The sequence below is a fragment of the Tursiops truncatus genome, chromosome 1 (assembly GCF_011762595.2).
Source record: "Tursiops truncatus isolate mTurTru1 chromosome 1, mTurTru1.mat.Y, whole genome shotgun sequence".
Classification (NCBI taxonomy): Eukaryota; Metazoa; Chordata; class Mammalia; order Artiodactyla; family Delphinidae; genus Tursiops; species Tursiops truncatus.
In genome coordinates this window covers 25,203,733-25,228,124 of record NC_047034.1, presented here as the reverse complement: position 1 = coordinate 25,228,124, position 24,392 = coordinate 25,203,733, and the positions used below count along the sequence as shown (strand labels likewise).

Sequence of the window (24,392 nt, the reverse complement as noted above, 5' to 3'; positions counted from 1 at the left end):
AACCCACAAGATTCATCATACCTAACAGACATTTCACGCTCATGGGAAAGTCTACAGTCCCAGCCCTCAAGGCAATCTCTTATAAATTTGATTAAAGCTGACTCACAGTCTGGATTCCGAAGCTCTTCAACCACAAGGCACCGGGAGAAACCACCTAGAGAAGCTCTGAAAAACACCCTCAGGGTCACCCTGGTGCCGTGGCTGGCCTATGGACTTCTGCCATGCACCTGGCTGGTGGGTCTATGCCATCTTTAGGTCCTTCTCTGTCTGCACCGTGCTCCTGGCTTCCTGACCAAATGTCATTTCCGGCTTCCTCCCTTTGCCCGGACTGATATCCCAGACCCTGGACTTGCTTCTGTTCTTATCGTGTTGATCTTGGTAGCTTCCCAGCTCCGGTGTCTTCTGAGGCTCTTCCTCACGTGGGGACAGGCGGCGCCCTGGGGTCTGCCTCCCTCCCCTCCTTCCCTGAGGACCACTCCCCTGCCTGTTGCCCATGTTGCATAGGTCTAGACCTGGATCACTCTGCTCAGCCCCTTAGGGCTGACATCATGTCTGCACGGTCTTCAGAGCTGGGAAACTCAATATCTGCCTGGAATGGTGCCCCTCCTCCGCAGGGGCCTCCCCCAGCCTCCCCAGGTCCCAGATGCTTTCAGACCACCTTCCCCACAGTGAGTGATCTTGTTCTGTGCTGGAGGCGGCTATTCCAACCTCAGATGATGGTATATGCGTCTCTGTGCCCTTTCTTCTGGACTGATCTATCTCATCTTCCAAACTTATGTTCTTAGCCCACTGCAAACTAGGGTCTCACACCCACCAGCACCAAATTCTCAGCACTAGACTTCAACACTGCCCTCCCTCCGGAAGCTCCCCTGAGTAACCAGAACCTCTAGGGGCAAAACACGCACGGGTCTGGAGGAGCTGAGGCCGGTCAAGAAACAATTCATTACCAGTAGTTCCTTCCTCTGACTCAATGACATATTTGAGCAGGGCTGTCCCCCTGCTCTCCTGCTTGGGTCATAAGGTGATTATGAGGTCAGAGGGCTCGAGTGAAGGCACCCTGGGAACCATAAAGCCCTGAGAAATGGAAGAAACCAGCACTGCTGTCAGCCAGGTGGAGGGTCCCACACCGGCGTCCTCACCTAGATCAGCAGGGCTGAGGTCACAGGCCGCAGCCCCCAGGCTACGTCTGTGCCGAGCCCCTCTCTGCTCCCCCAAACTCTGTCCTTGCCTCTGCCATCGCGAGCATTGCACCTTATTCCAAGCACTAGCTCCACGTGCAGACAGCATCTCATCAGTCCCTGCACACCCACAGTGCCTGACACACGGAAGGGACTTTACAAATGAAGAACGAACGCACACATGAACGAAGGTGTGGTTTACACGCTGTGAGCAGCAGACGGAACGCTTTTACAAAGCAGCAATGGTCAGGATGATGTCAGGCTCTCTCGAGCCTCTGCCTCAAGCCAAGACACGGTAGCCCTTACTTCAGCCCCTCCCCGGGACTCACCTGTACGGCTCCATGGTCCGAATGCCGTAGAACAACGCCTCCTCCAGCAGCCCGAGGTTGATGCAGGCGTCCATGGCACAGTCGAGCACCTTCAGCTGGTAGATGTTGATGTCAGGAAGCCGCTCTGCGTTGCTGCTCAGGGTCGTCTGGCACATGGCCAGAACCTGTTCCCACTCTGTTATTAACCTCAGTTAAGGATTCACTGTCTTCATCAAGGAAAAACAAAAGCAAAATGAGATTCTGAAAAGGCTGAAGAGCTCCCAGGCACAGGAGGGAAGGAAGCGCCCATTATTTTGCACAGATGAGCTGCCTGAAAACACACTTGAGAAACAAAAACATGTGAGTGGCGTCTCAGAGAAGGAAATTCTGTTTACATCAACAAACCATCTTCCAACCAAGCCTGTGCTTTGAGGGATTAGATTTCCAGAGAACCATTCTTCCTTCCTATTCCTACACGGATTCTCTTTAAACCTAGCCATGAAATAAATGCAGCTGTTTATTAAATGAGCTAAAGACTAAGTTAGTTCAGTTTAAAATTGTTTACTCTGTTAGTTTCTGTTTCAAAAATGATCTGAAATGAAAGAAGCTTTAGAGAGACTCCTTTTAAAAAAGGAGGAGCTCATTTTTGCTTCTGTGTCATTTGAACCTTGGGCGTGTAAGAAACCAAAAACACAACCCCAGGCACACACTAGGGGAAACAACTTAAAGAAATCCATTGCCAGTGGATCTCAAACTTAAGGTTTTTGATTATAAAACAAAAGTGATTCCAGTCTATGCTTAACCAAATAAAGGTATTCTTATTTAAAACCCCCAAAGTAAAAGATAAACATTAAGAACATGTGGCTTATGTACATAAATTGCAGGCAGGGGGAAAGGATGCTTTGAAAAGGGGGGGAGAAGACCCAATATTCACTCCGGAGCCACAATGACGTTCTGATTAACCGGAAGTCCATAACTTACTCTCATGGAGCCCAGTGGCGACCTTACTTTTTAAAACTGACAAGGCAGTCAGAGCACTGAGGACGTGGTGCACGCAGCACGCCTCGAGTCCTTCAGGTGAACTCCCTCAGAAGCACAGCTGCAGGTGGAGAGAAGGCAGGCCCCAGGGGCCTGACACAGTTTCTTCCCTTTGATGCTGTGTTAGGCAAGGCCGAGGCCTAGGAGGATGCTGGGCTGGGGCTGCCCGGCCCCGGCTCCTCTCTCACCTTCAACCTGTGTAGCTCCGAATTCATCTGCTTCCATAGGCTGGAATTCCACAGCGCGCAAGGTTTGCCGATTTACAGAAATGGCATAGCGTTGGACCGCAGATAAAGCTGGATTTAAATCTAAGCTAGTTCTGTCACTGGTCAGATTTGAGGTTCTGAGGACGTCACCTGTGCTTTGAAGTAGGCCAGAAATAAAAATGCCTAATGTCGCTGTAAGAATTAAATAAGATACCGTAGGTAAAGTTTTTAAAAACGCTTCACGTCTTCTCTCCTGAGCCAGGCAGAATTGTGTACCTGGGACACAGTGGGAGAACATTTCGTGTCTTGCACAAGATCATACTGCACAAATATCAGTGCCTTCCACCTCCTTTTACTGTGTCATGACCTCCGAGCGTGACCAGCTTAAGGAAGACGGTTCAGTGGAGTAAGGCTGATGGCATTTCCCCGCCATACACCCACACCCTGCCCGACTCTCACACAGCCCAGGGCTCTCCGCCCCGCCTCCAACTCAAAGCCTCTTCCTCAGGTCCTAACACAGCATCCCCCGTCCTGGACAGATGGCCCACCTGTCCTTTGCCCTCCCTCCGGCAAAATCTACCTTTTCCACAGTTCAGACTCGCAGGGCACTGCTTTCCAACACATCAGTGAACACTTTTGATAAACCAATCAAGCCACTTGCGTGAGTGGGAGCTCCTATTTTAAGTAACCCTCGCAGGAAATATATTTTTCTTTCAGCGGGGGCCTCTGGTGGCATGATACCTTACCCCACAGGCCCGACTTCCTGGTTAGAACTACAGGCCCCCTAACACATGGCTGAGGGCCTTTCTGTACATAACACTCTGTAATTTTAGGATGAGTCCTGTCTCTGAGGAGTTGCCTCTGGTCTCGGAAGAGGCACATTTATTGAAGAAAAGTGACTTGATGACTTTCTGTGGTATCCACCTGACGTGATGTTTGAAGTTTGCGGCATGTGGCCCCCAGAGGCTGGGGGAAGCAGAATCTTAGGCAACGCACTGGTTTCGTAACAGACTGTCAGGCTAGTCTCTGTGGCTTTTCATCCTAGGATTAGATATTTGACGGATCGTCAGGAGGAATGCCTGTCTCTTACACAATGCCAGACATTTCTGTGGCAAGACTTTGACTCTATTTTAACATCATGTTGCATGACCTCCATAATTATTTGCCTGTTCATTTACATATGCTCCAACTCATTTTAAAGAGGTTTGAGGTGACAAGCCTTAGAAGTAAAAACCAGATGCAGCCGCTGACAGGAATACATCTACTTTCTCCCCCAGCAAGCTGGGAGGGACCACATGACAACTTCCCTTCGAAACACTGGCAGCAGTCACCTGGCAAACAAGGCAAACCTTTCCTGTAAAACACATCAGTGAGCAAAAAAATGGAATAATTTTAACTAAGAGGCTTTTCTCCCAAGCTAATGCTGACCTGTATTTGCATTTTCTGGGTGTTTACCACAAGTCCCTCTGCTCCAGTGAGGGGAGCAGGGAAGACAGCCCACCCAAAGAGAACAGACTATGGATGACAGAACAGGCACCTTTCTGCAGACTTTTCCATGACCATAAGACGATTGGGGGAAAAGAGAAAGGGGAACACAGTGAATCCACTTGGGAGTTAATCAACTCCTTGAGACTCAAAGGCTGAAAGACCACGGGCTCTTACAATCCTCCGGGGCTTATGGTCCTCCTGAGGTCCCCTCACTATTTACGCCAAGAAAATGTATTGTGAAGCAACTCCCATTGCCATTGCAGTCATGGTTGACTACAGTCATTAAATTATAAGGATTCCAAGTTATACTTTTTAGAGATGTAGGTTACGGGAGGAAGGGAATCCAGAAATTTGCTACCTTGTACATATAAAGAGAGTACTACTTACTGTCCCACTAATCCTGCCTATAAATTTGGATTATCATCTAATGGTGGAGAGGAATTCATGCTGACCTTACCATATCTTCCTTAGCCATTACTGAAATTGTTGGCTGGGGTCAGGGATGCAACCTGTGACCACGGAACACAATGAAGCTCTCTGGCTCGTGGAGAGGTCAAACCCCGGACATGGATTCATTAATACTGGGCTCCAACCAGTAAGGAAGCAATCCTACAAAACAACTCAATGCGCAGGTAAAAGGATACTCCAATGTGCCTTCAGTTCTTCGATTTTTTTCAGGGATTCTTGAACTTCCTTCCACACTTGTTCATCACCAGTTAGCATATCAGCATCCTGCTCAGGCCAAATGAAAAGAACAGAGGAAGACAAATTCCTCAATTAAAAAATGGGCAAAGGATCTGAATAGATATTTCTCCAGAGAAGATATACAGATGGCCAATAAACACATGAAAAGATGCTCAATATTACTGGCCATTGGGGAAATGCAAATCAAAACCACAAGGAGATATCATTTCATAACTAGGATGGTTATAATCAAAAAGATAATAACAAATGTTGGGAAGGTTGTGGAAAAACTGGAACCCTCATGCATTACTGGTAGGAATGTAAAATGGTGCAGCCACTTTGGAAAACAGTTTGGCAGTTATTCTAAAAGTTAAACAGAGTTACTATACGATAATTCCACTCCATAGATGTATATGCAATAAAAATGCGGATATACGTTCACATGAAAACTTGTGCATAAATGTTCACAGCAGCATTTTCATAATAGCAAATAAAGTAGAAACAACCCAAACGTCCATCAACCAATGAATGGATAAACAAAATGTGGTATAGCCATACAATGGAATATTAGTTGACAATAAAAAGAAATGAAGTACTGGGCTTCCCTGGTGGCGCAGTGTTTAAGAATCTGCCTGCCAATGCAGGGGACAAGGGTTCAAGCCCTGGTCTGGGAACTTCCCACATGCCACGGAGCAACGAAGCCCGTGCGCCACAACTACTGAGCCTGCACTCTAGAGTCCGTGAACCACAACTAGGGAAGCCCACATGCCTAGAGCCCGTGCTACGCAACAAGAGAAGCCAACGCAATGAGAAGCCCACGCACCTCAATGAAGAGTAGCCCCCGCTCGCCGCAACTAGAGAAAGCACGCACACGGCAAGGAAGACCCAATGCAGCCAAAAATAAATAAATTAAATAAATTAAAAAAAAAAAGAAATGAAGTACTAATACATGCTACAACATGGATGAACCTTAAAAAACATCACGCTTAGTGAAAGAAGCCGGTCATAAAGGACCATATATTGTATGACTCCACCCATATGAAATGCTCAGAATAGATAAATCCACAGAGACAGGAAAGTAGATTAGTAAATGGCTAGGGCAGGGGGTGGTGGGTAGGGAGAACGGGGGAGTGACTACTAATGAGTTTTATGGGGGTGATAAAAATATTCTAAAATCAATCATGTTGATGATTCCATAACTCTTTGAATACATGAAAAGCTATTGAATTGTACACTTTAACTGATTGAATTGTACCATATGTGAATTATATCTCAATAAAGCTTACATATATACATATATGTATGTATGTATTTATCAGGAAGGGGAACAGAGGCAAGAGAAAGAATCATTTGTCAGGAGACCCATGGATAACACTTTAAAAAAAATAATAAATTTATTTATTTATTTATTTTTGGCTGCATCAGGTCTTCGTTGCTGCATGTGGGCTTTCTCTAGTTGTGGCCAGTGGGGGCTACTCTTCGTTGCGGGGCGTGGGCTTCTCATTGCGGTGGCTTCTCCTGTTGCGGAGCACAGGCTCTAGGTGCACAAGCTTCAGTAGTTGTGGCACGCGGGCTCAGTAGTTGTGGCTCACGGGCTTAGTGACCCCGTGGCATATGGGATCTTCCTGGACCAGGGCTCGAACCCATGTCCCCTGCATTGGCAGGCGGATTCTTAACCACTGCGCCCCCAGGGAAGTCCTACACTTCAATCAAATATTGAGTTATCAATCAAAATGAAGTTAGGTAAAAGATGAGCGTAACTACACCCACGTGAACCAATGTTGACTTCTGCAAAAACTAAAGCAAAACAACTTAAAAAGCAATTCAAAATGAAGGTAGGAGTTACCATTTATTCATTGTCTGTCTTCCTACTGAGTCCTCTATTTTTCCTGTATGTCCACATTTCAAGAGCTCAGTAGCCACATGTGGCTGTGGCTACCATATTGGGCAGCGCAGACAGAGAACAGTTCTATCATCACAGGAAGTTCTACTGGATGGCACTGCGTTAAAGAGGCTAACCAAAGGGTAAGAAATTCTCATCAGACGCTACTCAAAACCAGGTGTTCCATATCCCCTAGATTCTCAGGAGATGTCAGGGAGAAGAACCATTCTAGAAAGTGATATCAAATCACAGCCACTGTGGGGTGATGGTAAAGGTGAGGGAGGGAAAACTTTTTCAAACTATATGTATCTCTCTGGAGATTCTTACATGCCTACTAGGGGAGGTTTATAGAATGACCCCTGTGAGAACCACTGCCAGAGTAAGCCCTATGTTACTGGTGGGAAGATACATGTCATTCAAGTGTGCCAGGGCAGAAAAGAAGGAGGGCCACCAAGTACCACAGAAAAGAGATCCAAGAACGGGAGAGGCAGTGGGTGTGTGTAGGAGGAAATGTGTGCATTTGTGTGAGTGTGTCTGTGTGACAGGGCTTTATGAGTCTCTGTGTACATGTGTTGTACATATGTGTAATATAATAGGGTGGTTTTTAAAAAGACACCATAAGTGGACCCTACTTCTTCTAGGAAATTCCAAGTAAGAGCCTAGTATTTTGTGTGTATAAGAAGGAAATAAAAATCGCTTGCGTTTAAAAGGTTAAACATCAATCTCCCTCCAAATACCTGCTCTAAGTCCATCTCCGTCTCCTGAAGCCACAGTCCCACCATATCACAAAAGCCGTTAGTAACTTCCTAGTGCCTCCCAGTTGAAGCCCCCATATTAAAACTTGACAACCATTCGACAGAGAAATTAAAACCTTTAAAGACAAGCAAAAGTTAAGAGAATTCAGCACCACCAAATCAGCTTTACAACAAATGCTAAAGGAACTTCTCCAGGCAGGAAACACAAGAGAAGGAAAAGTCCTACATAAACAAACGCAAAACAATTAAGAAAACGGTAACAGGAACATACATATTGATAATTACCTTCCATGTAAATGGATTAAATGCTCCAACCAAAAGAGACAGACTGGCTGAATGGATACAAAAACAAGACCCATATATATGCTGTCTACAAGAGACCCACTTCAGACTTAGGAACACATACAGACTGAAAGTGAGGAGATGGAAAAAGATATTCCATGCAAATGGAAGCCAAAAGAAAACTGGAGCAGCAATTCTCATATCAAACAAAACAGACTTTAAAATAAAGACTATTACAAGAGACAAAGAAGGACACTACATAATGATCAAGGGATCAATCCAAGAAGAAGATATAACAATTGTAAACAGTTATGCACCCAACACAGGAGCACCTCAATACATAAGCCAAATGCTAAAAGCCATAAAAGGGGAAATCGACAGTAACACAATAACAGTAGGGAACGTTAACACCTCACGTTCACCAATGGAGAGATCATCCAAAATGAAAATAAAAAAGGAAACACAAGCTTTAAATGACACATTAGACAAGATGGACTTAATTGATATTTATAGGACATTCCATCCAAAAAACAACAGAATACACTTTCTTCTCAAGTGCTCATGGAACAAGCTGCAGGACAGATCATATCTTGGGGCACAAACCAAGCCTCGGTAAATTTAAGAAAACTGAAATCATATCAAGTATCTTTTCCAACCACAATGCTATGAGACTAGATGTCAATTACAGGAAAAAAACGGAAAAAAACACAAACACATGGAGGCTAAACAATACATTACTACATAACCAAAAGATCACAGAAGAAATTAAAGAGGAAATCAAAAAATACCTAGAAACAAAAGACAATGAAAACATGATGACCCAAAACCTATGGGATGCAGCAAAAACAGTTCTAAGAGGGAAGTTTATAGCAATACAATCCTACCTCAAGAAACAAGAAAAATCTCAAATAAACAACCTAAACTTACACCTAAAGTAACTAGAGAAAGAAGAACAAATAACCCCAAAGTTAGCAGAAGGAAAGAAATTATAAAGATCAGATCAGAAATAAATGAAAAAGAAATGAAGGAAACAATAGCAAACATCAATAAAACTAAAAGCTGGTTCTTTGAGAAGATAAACAAAATTGATAAACCATTAGCCAGACTCATCACAAAAAAAAGGGAGAAAACTCAAATCAACAGAATTAGAAATGAAAAAGGAGAAGTAACCACTGACATGGCAGAAATACAAAGGATCATGAGAGATTACTACAAGCAACTCTATGCCAATAAAATGGACAACCTGGAAGAAATGGACAAATTCTTAGAAATGCACAACCTTCCAAGACTGAACCAGGAAGAAATAGAAAATATAGACAGATCAATCACAAACAATGGAATTGAAACTGTGATTAAAAATCTTCCAACAAACAAAAGTCCAGGACCAGATGGCTTCACAGGCAAATTCAATCAAACATTTAGAGAAGAGCTAACACCTAGCCTGCTCAAACTCTTCCAAAATATAGCAGAGGGAGGAACACTCCCAAACTCACTCTACAAGGCCACCATCACCCTGATACCAAAACCAGACATAGATGTCACAAAAAGAGAAAACTACAGGCCAATAACATTGATGAACACAGATGCAAAAATCCTCAACAAAATACTAGCAAACAGAATCCAACGGCACATTAAAAAGATCATGCACCATGATCAAGTGGGGTTTATCCCAGGAATGCAAGGATTCTTCAATATATGCAAATCAATCAATGTGATTAACAAATTAACAAATTGAAGGAGAAAAACCATATGATCATCTCAATAGATGCAGAAAAAGCTTTTGACAAAATTCAACACCCATTTATGATTAAAAACTCTCCAGAAGGTAGGCATAGAGGGAACATACCTCAACATAATAAAGGCCATATATGACAAACCCACAGCAAACATCATTCTCAATGGTGAAAAACTGAAACCATTTCCTCTAAGATCAGGAAGAAGACAAAGTTCCCCACTCTCGCCACTATTATTCAACATAGTTTTGGAAGTCCTAAGCATAGCAATAAGAGAAGAAAAAGAAATAAAATGAATCCAAATCGGAAAAGAAGTAAAACTGTCACTGCTTGCAGATGACATGATACTACACATAGAGAATCCTAAAGATGCTACCAGAAAACAACTAGAGCTAGTCAATGAATTTGGTAAAGTAGCAGGATACAAAATTAATGCACAGAAATCTCTTGCATTCCTATACACTAACAATGAAAAATCTGAAAGAGAAATTAAGGAAACACTCCCATTTACCACTGCAACTAAAAGAATAAAATACCTAGGAATAAACCTACCTAAGGAGACAAAAGACCTGTGCACAGAAAACTATAAGACACTGAATAAAGAAATTAAAGATGATACAAGCAGATGGAAAGATACACCATGTTCTTGGATTTCACAATCAACATTGTGTAAATTACTATACTACCCAAAGCAATCAACAGATTCAATGCAATCCCTGTCAAACTACCAATGGCATTTTTCACAGAACTAGAACAAAAACTTCCACAATTTGTATGGAAACACAAAAGACCCCGAATAGCCAAAGCAATCTTGAGAAAGAAAAACGGAGCTCGAGGAATTAGGCTCGCTGACTTCGGACTAATCTACAAAGCTACAGTAATGAAGACAGTACGGTACTGGCACAAAAACGGACATATAGATCAAGGGAACAAGACAGAAAGCCCAGAGATAAACTCATGCACATATGGGCACCTTATCTTTGATAAAGGAGGCAAGAATATACAGTGGAGAAAAGACAGCCTCTTCAATAAGTGGTGCTGGGAAAACTGGACAGCTACATGTAAAAGAATGAAATTAGAACACTTCCTAACCACGTGCACGAAAATAAACTCCAAATGGATTAAAGACCTAAATGTAAGGCCAGACACTGTAAAACTCTTAGAGGAAGACATAGGGAGAACATTCTATGACATCAGTCACGGCAAGATCCTTTTTGACCCACCTCCTAGAGTAATGAAAATAAAAACAAAAGTAAACAAATGGGACCTAATTAAACTTAAAAGCTTTTGCACAGCAAAGGAAACTATAAAGAAGAAGAAAAGACAATGGGAGAAAATATTTGCAAACGAAGCAACTGACAAAGGATTAATCTCCAAAATATACAAGCAGCTAATGCAGCTCAATATCAAAAAAACAAACGACCCAATCCAAAAATGGGCAGAAGCCCTAAACAGATATTTCTTCAAAGAAGATATACACAGATTGCTAAGAAACACATAAAAGGATGCTCAACATCACTCATCATCAGAGAAATGAAAATCAAAATTACAATGAGGTATCACCTCACACCAGTCAGAATGGCCATCATCAAAAAATCTACAAACAATAAATGCTGGAGAGACTGTGGAGAAAAGGGAACCCTCTTGCACTGTTGGTGGGAATGTAAATTGATACAGCCACCATGGAGAACAGTAGGCAGGTTCCTTAAGAAATTAGAAATAGAACTACCATATGACCCAGCAATCCCACTACGGGGCATATACCCTGAGAAAACCATAATTCAAAGAGAGTCATGTACCAAAATGTTCATTGCAGCACTATTTACAGTAGCTGGGACATGGAAGCAACCTAAGTGTCCATCGACAGATGAATGGATAAAGAAGATGTGGCACATATATACAATGGAATATTACTCAGCCATAAAAAGAAATGAAACTGAGTTATTTGTAGTGAGGTGGATGGACCTAGAGTCTGTCATACAGAGTGAAGTCAGAAAAAGAAAAACAAATACCGTATGCTAACACACATAGATGGAATCTAAAAAAAAAAATGGTTCTGATGAACCTAGGGGCTGGACAGGAATAAAGATGCAGATGTAGAAAATGGATTTGAGGTCATGGGGAGGGGGAAGGGTAAGCTGGGATGAAGTGAGAGAGTGGCACTGACATATATACACTAGCAAATGTAAAATAGATAGCTAGTGGGAAGCAGCCGCATAGCACAGGGAGATCAGCTCGGTGCTTTGTGACCACCTAGAGGGATGGGATAATGATGGTGGGAGAGAGATGCAAGAGGGAGGAGATATGGGGATATACGTATACATATAGCTGATTCACACTGTTATACAGCAGAAACTAACACACCATTGTAAAGCAATGATACTCCAGAAAAGATCTAAAAAAAAAATCTTGACAACCATGGCCATTCTTGATTAAATTTTTGTTTTATATTTCACTACTGGCAGCTCAAACCTTTGGCTCTAGGCAAAATATCTCACTTGTTAGACTCTATGGTAGGCAGACACATGCAGCCCCAGAGATGTCCATGTCCTGATCCCCAGAACCTGTGAATATGTTAGCGTACATGGCAAAGGCGAATTAAGTTGACAGTGGCATTCAGACTGTTGGTCAGCTGACCTTAAAATTAAGAGCCTGCGGCTTCCCTGGTGGCTCAGCGGTTGAGAGTCCGCCTGCCGATGCAGGGGACGCGGGTTCGTGCCCCGGTCCGGGAAGATCCCACGTGCCGCAGAGCGGCTGGGCCTATGAGCCATGGCCGCTGAGCCTGCGCGTCAGGAGCCTGTGCTCCGCAACGGGAGAGGCCACAGCAGTGAGAGGCCCGCGTACCGCAAAAAAAAAAAAAAAAAAAAATTAAGAGACTGTCCTGGACTATGTACGTGGGCCCAGTGGAATCACAAGGTACCTTAAAAGTGGAAGGAGGCAGAAGAGAAGGTCAGAGCAATGTGATGTGAGGAGGACTTAACCTGCCTTTGCTGGCCTTGAAGACAGAGGAAGGGACACACAGAGGAAAGAGTACAGGCAGCCTGCCGAAGCTGGAGAAGGCAGGGAAACGGATTCTCTCCTGGAGCCTCCAGAAAGAACGTAGCCCTGGCAAGACTTTGATTTTAGCCCAGCGAGGCCTGTGTGAGGCTTCTGACCTCCAGCACTGCAGATAATAAGTGTGTGTTAAGTCACTAATTTTATGATCACTGTTACGGCTGCCATAGGAAACTAATACAGTCCCTAACATGCTTCTGCTCTTCTGGCCACTGGGACTTGGTACATGACCCTCCTGGTACCTGAAGTTAATTAATTCCATCACTCATCTATTCAATTAAAATTTACTGGGTGCCAACTGGGCATTGTTCTAGGCACTGAGGATAGAGCAGTGAAGACATCAGACAGTCACAGCGTTTACGCTGAAGAGGGAGAAGGAGAATGGGTTGACAGAAAACACACACACAGACACAGACACAGACACACACACACAAATTATATTTGTCAGAGGCAAAAACAAATAAACAGGGAAGAGCGATGGGGAGTACTAGTCCCAGGGAGTTTAGCGTGATCGGGGAAGCCATCGCTGAGAAGATGACTTAGAGGTGAAGGGGTGAAGGAGCAGAGGTAAGAGTTCTAGGAAGAGGGAACAGCAAGTCTTGAGGTGCAGAGGCAGGAACAGGCCTGCGTGTTCCAGGAACAGCAAGGAGGCTGGTGTGGATAGAGGTCCTGGGCTGTCGTCTGAGTGCCACGTCATATTGTCCCCATTTCAACAGTAATATAGGTGTCATTCTTCTTTGATCCTGCCTCTCCCAAATACCTACCACAGAACCATGTATGTAACAAAAGCTCAGTTAAGTGCCTGTAGAATGGATTTGGAAGAAGAAACTAACATTTATTTGATCATGATGTGGATGACCCTTGTATGTATCTCAATTATTCCTCACAACATCCTTGTAGGGCATCAATGCCCACCATTAACAAACGAGGCACAAGACAGTCTTAAAGCTTAAGTAACGGTTACAAATGTCCTTCTGCCCCTAACTGCCAGGGGTAAGATTCAAATTCAAGTCTGTCTGGCTCTGGAGCCCGTGCTCTTTCTACTGTCTTCGTGTTGAATTTGAATTTGTCTTTCTCCTAGCCTTGCTTGAAAGGTGAAACTCATGTTCGTGAGACAGTGAAGTTCAACACATACTCAACTCATGGCCCCTATGATCTTCCTAGTCTTAGCACTTGGAAAACGGCAATAAAATCCTCCAACGTGGAACCCACAGTGGAACTTGCATTCTTCCACCAAGCGGATGAGACCATGGCCCAAGGCAGAGCAATTTCATATGGGAATTATATTCACAAGGAAATCCCCACCATTATCTAATTAGCTGTTTTTGGGGTTGAGCCTAAGGCTTTATTTACTTAACAGAAGAGCAGGCAAGCTTTGAAATTGTTTCCAAACATTCAGAAACAATAGCTCTTGGGAGCACTTTATACTGGAGCTAGACAAAGCTACATTCACTCACAGCTAGCCATCCACGCCAGGAGTGTTTCACCAAGGTGATAGTCTCCACTCGCAGGTTCCCAGCGCACCTTACCTCGCTGCCATGTCCTGACCCTCCCGTTCCATTCTGTCACTTCTTCTGTAACGGTCCCTATAATGGGGTCTACCTCCCCTCTTCCCACACCAACCAGGTAAGAGGAGACCATTCACAGGGGTGTGTGTGTGTGTGTGTGTGTGTGTGTGTGTGTGTGTGTGTGTGTGTGTGTATGTGTGTGTGTAATATATATACACAAACAGAGAAGCTACTTAGGGAAGCATAAATTAAATCTTCTAATTTTTCAATTTGCAAATGTAAGAGTAAATGAGTGTGCTCTTTTTCACAGTCCCTGACGTATGAAATTAGTAAATTTATTTCATTATTTCTTATCCAAACGTACCCAAGATGCTTGCTATCATTTAGGGAAAGAATTCCTTTTTGAACTTCAGCTTTACTATGTAAAAGGAGCTTGAATAGGTGAGTCCTGAAATTTGTTTTCAGTAGGGAGAGAACATTATATATATAAAATAAAATGTACTATTGCTGAGTTTTCTACAAACGATCAACATAATTTGGACTCTAAGCAGAAGGGTTCCTGAGAAGGTTCACTCTGCCGGGAAATGATGAAGAGAATGAGGAGCCAACAACAGCACCTCTGTCCTGAGCCCTGTGTGTCCTTGGCAAGGCCTCCTTTGTCTGTCCTCAGCTTCCCCACTGGTAAAATGAGAAGGTGGTCTCATGGCCACTTGAGCCTGGAGCAGTGCACAGCTAGTTCGGCTCTACTTCTGGTGACCACTCCCTCGCACAGCTCCAGTAGAGTCCTTAAAAAGTGTGTCTTCATTTTAAACAACAAACACATGGAAGTAGCTCATCTAAGGCAGGACTGTGCAAGCTGTTCTCAGAATCTTGGCAGGAAGGAGTCTTCCTTCTCCCTTCGACCACTCAAGCTCCTTTACCTGTCCCACCCCCCCGTGGCCAAGTGCAAACTCCCCACAACTGCAGTCATTGCTCTTGACACTTGATTCCTTCTCATCCGCCCCCTTTCTTTCCTCTCGCAGCCCCCCACCCTGCCCGAGTCTGACCCATCCCCGGCTCCATCTTACTGCCAATACACCTATTCTTCCAAGTGCAATCCTTTCCCTCTGGATTCTGTCAGGACTAGGATTGCAGTTTCCTGCTCTTTTCTTGGATCTCTATTTCCAATCATTTCTCCCGCTTCCTTCCCATTTGTCCCTTTTGGACACAGTGTCGAATGTTCTCGATCAGGAAATGTTGTCTATCCGCCCTCCTGAGCCACCAGAGCCACTCTGCAAACCTCTCTCTTAGCACCAAGCTGTCTTTAATGATCTACTCTTTCCTCAACTAGCTCAGAAGTCCTTGAGGGACCACCTAATCGTAACTATTCCCAGTGCCATCATGGTAAGTTATTCAGTAAATGTTTGGGGACAAAGTAGATGAACGTAGGGAGAGGAGTGATCTTCTACAATCCATAGGTAACAGTACTGTGAGAATAAAATACCTTAATTCCACAACAACAAAGACAATCTCAGAAGAAACAGAAGATTGTTTTCTTCACTCCATACTCCTATCTTGACTTGTTTCTAATATTACTATATCATGATTATGTTGGAAAATGATGTGTTCTCAATGTAACTGTTGGTATTTACCAAATGCCCAGATACTGGTCTAGAACCTACAGGTGACTGCTACCCACAGCATAAGAAATCCCACGCAAGCTCAGGACCCGTGCTGTGGGACAGCAGCATCAAGGCTGCCTGGGAGGGAGCTCTGTTCACTCCCCTGGCTTCTATCTCCAACATCATCCTGAGCTTCCTGCCACTCACCTGGCGGAGGTCCCTGCCCCCAACTACCCGTGGATGGATCAGTGAGGCCATCTAAGTTCCCCCATACATGGCTGCTAAATAAATACCCTAACTTTATTCCCTTAAGAGTAAAAAATAGGTACCAGATGATATGAGATACTCCACTACGTCAAAGGGTGTCCGTCCACACAATTACATTCAATTGGTCAAATGCTTCCTCTAGGTTTCAAAGTAGAAGCATCCCTGCCAGGTGCCAGTGGTTATTGTTAGAATTAGAAATCTGAGTTTCTTCAATAGGGCAAGGTTGGAATCCAGCAAGACTGGTTGACCACATCCTTGGGAAAGTGACCAGTGGCTCTATCAGGCTCAAACATCAGATGCAGCCATCCAGATCTACTTTGCATCTGGAACACTTAAACAGATGTGTTCACTTGGCTCACAAGTGTTTGATGTTGAAACTCTTGCACTGGGTTAATTTCAGATGGTTCACATTAAGAGGAAAAGGAGAAAGGCAATCTGCTTTCCAGTACTTCCTGTTACCCAATCCTCATGCAAACTCTAATTAGATTGGATTGGAGAGAGATGAGTACAGGCTAGGAAATAAAATTACTGAACACATAAACTTTTCCAGTAATTCAATAATTCTAGTGTCTTAAAAGGAGGTTTTTTTGTGTTTTGTTTCGTTCTGTTTCTAAAGCAAAATGAGGTTCAAATATAGTGTCTGCACTTCAGAGAGAGATTGGGAAGTCCTGAAATTCAAAATTATGAGGCAAACAAAGTACAATTTGCAGTGCTTTTGACCGAGGTACTCTAGTTCATGGATAATATACTGGGAACTAATAGATTAATACACAACATCATTGAAAAACCTTATGATTCACAGGAAACATCTCTGCTGGAACCAATTTCCACCTCCTCTGGAAAAAACCGAAAACATTTCAGATTGAACTTGAGGGGGAAAGTGGCTCTTTCATAAAGTGGAAAAAACAGTGGTTAAAAATAGAGCATTCACTATTATATCAACCACAAACCAATCAAGGGGCATTATGGACAGGGAAGAAGAATGTTCTCTCAAGGAAGCAGGTACAACTTGCAGAATGTTCTACTTGGCAATTAAGCAACGGTACACAATAATTAGAACTTAGTAAAAGGAACACTGGATTTGGTCCTAAAGTGAATCTCTGCTCCATAGCTGTGTGATCTTGGCCAGATACTTAACCTCCCTGAAGCTAAGATTTTCAGCAGTAATAATTCTGCATAGATGCACTTTCTAACCCATTACCTTTGCACCCTCTAGAAGCACTAATGTCATGAACGGCATAGTGGCCCGAGTTTTCAATAACCATCCTAGAGGGCAGGGGTCTGACTGGAGTCTGCTTTGTTTGGTGGGAGGGAGAAAAACAGGCTCATCCTAATATTAGGAAGAGGAGCAAATTACAACGTAATCAAGAACCACTCGGCCATGCCCTGCATCTCTGCATATTTCATTCCCCCTGCCTGGAAGGCTCTTCCTCAACCGAGTCATCCAGACAAACTTCTCTCGCGCACCAAAACCCTCCAGTCTTCACAGGCACGATCTGTCGCGTACCTTCCACTGGGCTCCGTGATAACTGTAGCAATGGGTCACACTGATGCAGATGGATGCCATCCAGATGCAGACGGAGGGCAATCACCTTGCAAAGGTTCTTCCTTTCACCTACTTCATAAAATGGTGAAATCTCAATGCCTGCGAGTGACGTGCACAAACAGTCTATAGCAGGGCTCAAAACTCTGGTCTCCAAGAGCTCGATCGAAGCTCCAGCCTCCTGCCCCCTCGCAGCCCCCGAGCTGGCTGACCCCAGACTAGATGTCTTCTCAGGCTGGCAAGCCTTCTCCAGACAGCCATCCTGTCACTGCCTTGGATCCAGGGAGGAGCATTTGGGCAACTCGCAGCACTAAAGCCCAGTCCAAACAAGTGCTGATGCTGTGGGGGGGGCGGGCGGTTCACGAAACCACCTGGGCCCCCAGCGGTGCTGTTTCTCTTCACCACCATTGAACTTTCTGTTCCCGCTGCAGCTGTCAGCATTTGTCAATGCCCATCGAACTTGACTCCTCAGGACTCTACTGCAACTACAGATTGCCACAAGGCCATACACTGGAACCAACTGCGGGGTCAAGGTTAAATGTCCAGGAACACAGAATTGCCAGCAGGAAGGGGAATGCCCCTTCAGGGATTCTAGGAAAGTGACCAAAGCCTTGAGTGTGACTGAGAACCATCAAAGGCCTTTACCAGCTACGACCTCAACACCTCCCCTTCCTCTGTGCTGGGTATTCCCAAAGCAGTGACTAAAACTCCTTCTCCAAGAATGAAGCTCATTTGCTTATATGAAATCAGGTCCATGTAGAGGAAATAAAAAGCAGTTGGCATCCACACACTCGGCGGAGTTTGAAAGACTATCCGTGTCCGTGGTGTTTGCTGGAAATCTGCCTTTAGTGCAACAGTGTGTGGGTCAGCGTGACCGGCTGATATGCAAAGGCAGGTGAAGATTAAACGAAGACGCTGAGGCAGCAGACACTTCCCACCACCCTCCTCCACGAGAAAGACATGTTCCTGAGAATACAGAATGGGCTTATATGCAGCAGAAGGCTACTGGCTCTGTTTGCAAAAGCACATTTAAGGAGAATTTGTCGCAACTCCCAGCAGAGTCCTGCGGATCTTGTTGTGTAAACACCACAAGGTGGAAGGTTTGAGACTAGGAAAAATGCAAATATTTGACAGGAAAAATTGTTCTAATGGCAACCCTCATTAAGGCAAAGTATACCCCCAAATTTCAGGGCAGGTTTTGTTTTAATGGAGATGCAAACCACAGCCCTCATCTCCTCCTGCCTCTCACGCCTCCACTTCATCGTTCCTTCTTTGAGAACAGCTGCTTTCACTTTCCTCTGCAAACACAGAGGAAAGTGCTTGGAACCGCAGCAGAACAGTTTCAAGTTAGGTATAAGGGGCAGTGTTCTGAGTGCGACGGTTAGCATGACCTGGACGTCGTTCCTGCAGAGACATTTATAAATAGGATGAACAACAGCAGGATGTGGGTTCTCTGCTTGTGGCATATGGGAGTGTGTGACAGGCAGCACCGTGAAATGGAAATAAGGAGGCTGGAGCCCCAAGCCCAGCTCTGCTGCTGGCCTGCTGTGCGCCCTGTAGGCTAACAATGCCTCCTGGCTCAGCTACCCCAGGTGAGAACCTGATTAAGGTTACCATGGAGATGGAAACGAATCCTTCCACTCCATTAGTCACCTGTGTATATAGTGTCTGCTGTGCGCGAAGAGAGACCTGAAATTCTGATGGGAGAGACTCTGGAATCTGTGGTTGTGCAACAGACTGCAAACACCTTCATTCTATTTTAAGCTGATTTTTCTCATGTATAAAATACACCAGTCAGAGCAGAGAGAGTATGCAGAGGACTGAACAAAGACTAGACCCAGCCCAGTACTGCGCTCTGCCAACCAAAGAACTTGACAATGATTATTTAACCCACACATCTCCTCGAATGCTTGCATGTATAATGACTAGAGTGGGCAACTTTCCAAACTCACACGAGAATATGGTATTTGCTTATCTGCTAAAGCAAGCACATCAGATTATTTAATCTGTGGTCTCAAACTGAGGGACTACTAGTTTAGTTGGGGTCCACGCTAACGATTTCAGATAATGAGTCCTGGACATAAGTCTAGACGTGCTTTTTTAGGAGGTAATCGTAAGCGTAACCAAAGGAAATTATTTAATGTGACATCAGAATCTGTCCCTTAACACCAGCGAAGGCCATTTCTGTAGCTTCCCCTACCTTTTCATAGCTGGCTTGCCCCAGCCCTTCACCAGTTCTTACCAATACCCTGTAAGGAAGCACTGAAATCCACAGACCATGTACCAGATGGGCAAAAAGTTCAAAAGAAATATGTCCCGGTTTGAGGGAAGAATTATCTCTAATATCTCAGTCATATTTTCAAAAAGAAAGCGCTCAGGATTGCATTGGTCTCTCAGAGGAGACACACTGGTGCTACTCCAGTTATTCTAAAACAATTCTGTCATCTGTGAATTAATCCACACAGAGCTCTGTTCCTGGAAGCTGGCGGGAGCAGGGGGGAAGGGTCATTCCAGAGGGCATCACTCATAAGCTGAGGGTCTGGCAGGGAGACCACTCCTTCTAAGGCCTGGGAGAGGAGGTGACCAAATTCCACGGTTCAGCTCTTTTTTGGCCCCACCTCGTACCCAGGAGAGACCCTGCACAAAGTCACCAGGACTCAGATGCTCTTCCTGGCAGCTGTGCAGGCCGTGGAAGTGAAGTCCTGGCCGAGGGCTCGGTGAGCGTTCCCTGGCGCCCCACCAACAGAAAGCACACGTCTGCATTTTATATTCCAGGAAACTCCAGTCTGGCCCTCAGCCAGGGGACCTTTTTATAATGTCAAAGATAAAAGCACTGGCTATGTTTGGTGCCCTGCCTCCACCTCCATTCTCTTGTAACCATGTCAGAAACCAAGCAGGCATTACTGTTAACAGAGCCTTCCAGACAAAAGTCTGATGGAGCTTCATAAACATTACCAGATGATGATCAGAGATGTCCCCACTTCACAGGAAGAGAAAGAGGTACAGGAAGGGGCAAGTGATTTCACGGAGGGCCTGCTGGAAATCCTGGGGAGAACTGGAAACACACACTCAAGTATGTACTCAGAATCTTCCTGCTCCTAAAGAATAGTCGCTGAGTCATGGGCATCTTTCATGGGGGCCTGGCATGTTGTCAACGTCCAATCGCAAATCTGCCCCCAAATAGTACAGGTATAATCTGTACACTGATGTCTCACAAGGTCCCCACCAAATTTCGTGTGTCCAAAATGTCATTTTGGGTGTACAAGATGGCCTAATTCTCTCTTTTCATACCCCTTGCCCCAGGGAATGCAATGATGCCAGCCACAGAGGATTTATAAAATCATTACCTCTTAATCAGTTTTTATTTTCTTTGTGAGTCATACTCTGTGGGTCAAAGTATACAGCTCCAGCTGTTTTCCTTTAACATTTCTGTTTTATTATTTGTTTAACTTCCCAGATTACTTGAAAGTAAGATTCTAATATTAGTCAATGCTCATCATCAATTAGAATATGCATGGAATTCTTTTCTGGAAGTAGACAAATATGAAAATCCTGCTTGCTCTGCACAAGTGTAGACAGAACTTCACTCAGAGAGCTTCACACATGAGAGAACCTGATTTTCATCACCAACGGGAGCTGAACTCTTTGGGATATGCCTATTTTACATCTATCAGAGGCTTTAGCTCACTCTGGGAGGCTACAGAGCACTGACTTCCTGACACATCCTACCAATAACGCACAAACAGCAGATGCACCAGGAATGTGCTTTAAGGGATACCAAGGTCTCTGACTTTGTTCCAAACTCACACCTATTGTTCCTCCAGCTTTGGTTCTCTTCCCTGCTGTCAGGGTCTGATGCAGTGGGTATATTTTTAGAATCACTTGAAGAACTTTTTAAAATACAGAGGTCCAGGTCTCCTCTGGGCAAATGATAGCAGAATCCCTCAGGGGTGGGCAGGTGTCTGCATTTTTTATAAGTTCCCCAGGTTATTCCACCACACAGTCAGGACCAAGGACCACACCTGGTCTTTGCTGCCTCAGTCATTGGCTCTAATCTCTTCGATCCTACTTGTCACTTTTCTTGCAAGACTTGCTGCAAGCGTTTAATGGTTTAGGCTTATTTTCCTGGTCTACTCAATCAACAGTTACATCTCCCATGCTCTCTGCTTCTGCACAGATGAGTTTGTTTAGAATAGACACAAAAAGTGACCAAGTCCAGGGCACTATGATTGTCTTTTTTAAAAATAAATGTATTTATTTATTTCTTTATTTTTGGCTGCATTGGGTCTTCGTTGCTGCCCGCGGGCTTTCTCTAGTTGTGGCAAGCGAGGGCTACGCTTTGTTGCAGTGCATGAGCTTCTCATCGCGGTGGCTTCTCTTATTGCAGAGCACGAGCTCTAGGCACACAGGCTTCAGTACTTGTGGCAGGCGGGCTTCAGTGGTTGTGGCACATGGGCTCAGTAGTTGTTGCTTGCGGGCTGTAGAGCGCAGGCTCAGTAGTTGTGGCACACGGGCTTAGTTGCTCCGCGGCATGTGGGATCTTCCCGGACCGGGGCACGAACCTGTGTCCCCTGCATCGGCAGGCGGACTCTCAACCACTACGCCACCAGGGAAGCCCCACTCCCATTTTTGTTGTTGTTTGTTTTTGGTGGTACGCGGGCCTTTCACTGCTGTGGCCTCTCCCACTGCGGAGCACAGGCTCCGGACGCGTAGGCTCAGCGGCCATGGCTCACGGGCCCAGCCGCTCTGCGGCATGTGGGATCTTCCCGGACTGGGGCACGAACCCGTGTCCCCTGCATCGGCAGGCGGACTCTCAACCACTGCGCCACCAGGGAAGCCCCCCACTCCCATTTTTAATGCATTTTTGTTTTGTTTTGTTTTGTGACAAAGCAGCCGTAGTCTTGATGAGTCGTCATTAAACTATTGGGAAACTACGAGCTTGTAAAATTCTTGACGGTCATTTAAGTTCGCGTTTGCTTTATCCAGCTCTACTCACACAATGGCGCCAGTTCACCTTCCAGAACAAAATCTGAGAGCATGATGCTAAAATAGGCGTTAAGCATTTCCCAACAGGAAACAGGACTAGAGGACCAACCTCACAGAGTCGGTATCAGGACTAAATGAAACGTGTGTAAAGTGCTCAGCACAGTAACCGCTACACACACACACACACACACACACACACACACACACACACACAAGCTGTATCATGACAGAAGGTCAGACAAGAGCACACAACCCCCAGACAGTTCGAGAGAGGAGCAGTCACCCATGAGAAGACAGTGAGGAAGGTAATGCTGAATGACGGCGGCTTTGAGAAAAGGTTCCAGGCTCTGTGAACAGGAAGCAAGCACGAAGGCGATTCGCTGCTTGGGGTACAAAGTGGTACAAAGTTAACAGACGACAGAAAAAACAGGGCTGCATGATTCTGATTTTTCTCCCTTTCCTTTCTCCCAAAAGAAATTATTCTCAAACAGGACAGAGTAGAACAAGGTATTTCAGGAAAGTTCACATGTTTAATTCTAGACGAACTATATCCCAGGGTAATCAAAGAACTTTGCAGAGATAGTCATCGAAGTATTATTATTCCTCTGAGGAATGAGAGAAAGGGAGTGGTAGCGGAAGCCCAAAGTGGTGGCAAATAACGGTCCCAAGAAAACATAAAAGTTTGCATAATGAAGCCTCCTCCAATCAGATAACCCAGTGTCTTTCTCTGGCTAAGGCTTACTGCGACTTAAAAAGATAAAGTGCTGTCCACTAGAGGATACCAGCAGGGGAGCAGCGAGAACAAGTCCAGCAGTCTACACGCATCTTCTCATAGTGACTGTGCAAATACACAGGGTGACTATTACTAACACCGTATATTTCTACCTCAACAAGTATTTAACAAAGTCTTTCATGATATTCTGTGGGCAAGATAATAAAAATCGGAGACCTACTCTACAGCATACTGCCCATCACTGACAATACTGTATTGTAGACTTAAAAATTTGCTAAGAGGGTAGATCTTATGTTAAGTGTTCTTATCACAAAAAATTAATATTAATAAAGACAGTAGAAGGAAACTTTTGGAGGTGATGGACATGTTTCTAGCATAGATTGTGGTGACAGTTTCATGGGTGCGTACTTATCTCCAAATTCATCAAGTTGTATACGTTAACTATGTACAGCTTTTTGGATGTCAGTCGTATTTCAATAAAGTGGTTTTTAAAAAAAGGTAATGAAACCTGGTTAGGATGAGAATGCATGTATATCTGCATGCAACCAGATTGCTGTCTCGGTGACCAACCAACCATGTCTTAGGATTAACTGATGTTAACCTTGAACCACTCCTTGGTAGGAATTCTTTTCCCTATTTTACAGATGAGGCTGAATTTCAGAGAGCTGGCTAGCTACGGTTCAAAAAATAATAACATTTATTGAGGTTTATTGAACTAGTTACTTGAAGTGCTTTATCTCATTAAATCATTTTGACAAGGTATAAGGTAAAAACCACTCCATCCCTAATTTATAGGTAAGACTGCAGCTGAGAAAGATGAAGTAACATCCTTAAGTTCAAGGAGCTAGAAAGTGGTGGACACGGAGTTGAGCTCCTGGTTGTATAACTGACGGCCTGAATGCTCTCTGCTAAGCTACGCCGCCTCCAATACTCAGGCGGGTGATGTAAGGAAGCTATTTACTCTCCGCTGCTCCACGAGGCAGAACTAGGACACTGATGTAAGTTTAAAATGGCAGGCTTGAGTTCATGAGGTTAACTAACAATCACAGGTGCCAGAGAGAGGAAGGATCTACCCAAAGACACTGAATGTGCTGAGATCTCCACCAGAACTGCTCACATCGAGCCGGACACCCACCTGCAGGAATA

General features: G+C 44.5%; 1 protein-coding gene across 4 annotated transcripts in view; it reads right to left on the bottom strand.

Moving 5' to 3' along the window:
- Positions 1-24,392, bottom strand: part of SMYD3 (SET and MYND domain containing 3) — a 720,594-nt gene that overhangs the window by 106,257 nt on the left and 589,945 nt on the right. For all 4 annotated transcript variants that reach the window (XM_073801287.1, XM_073801276.1, XM_073801290.1 and 1 more), the window contains 2 exons: positions 4,863-4,950; positions 1,508-1,682 (listed from right to left, as the gene is read on the bottom strand). In XM_073801287.1, coding sequence (XP_073657388.1) covers positions 1,508-1,682; positions 4,863-4,950 — 263 coding nt within the window. The remainder of the gene's footprint in view (positions 1-1,507; positions 1,683-4,862; positions 4,951-24,392) is intronic.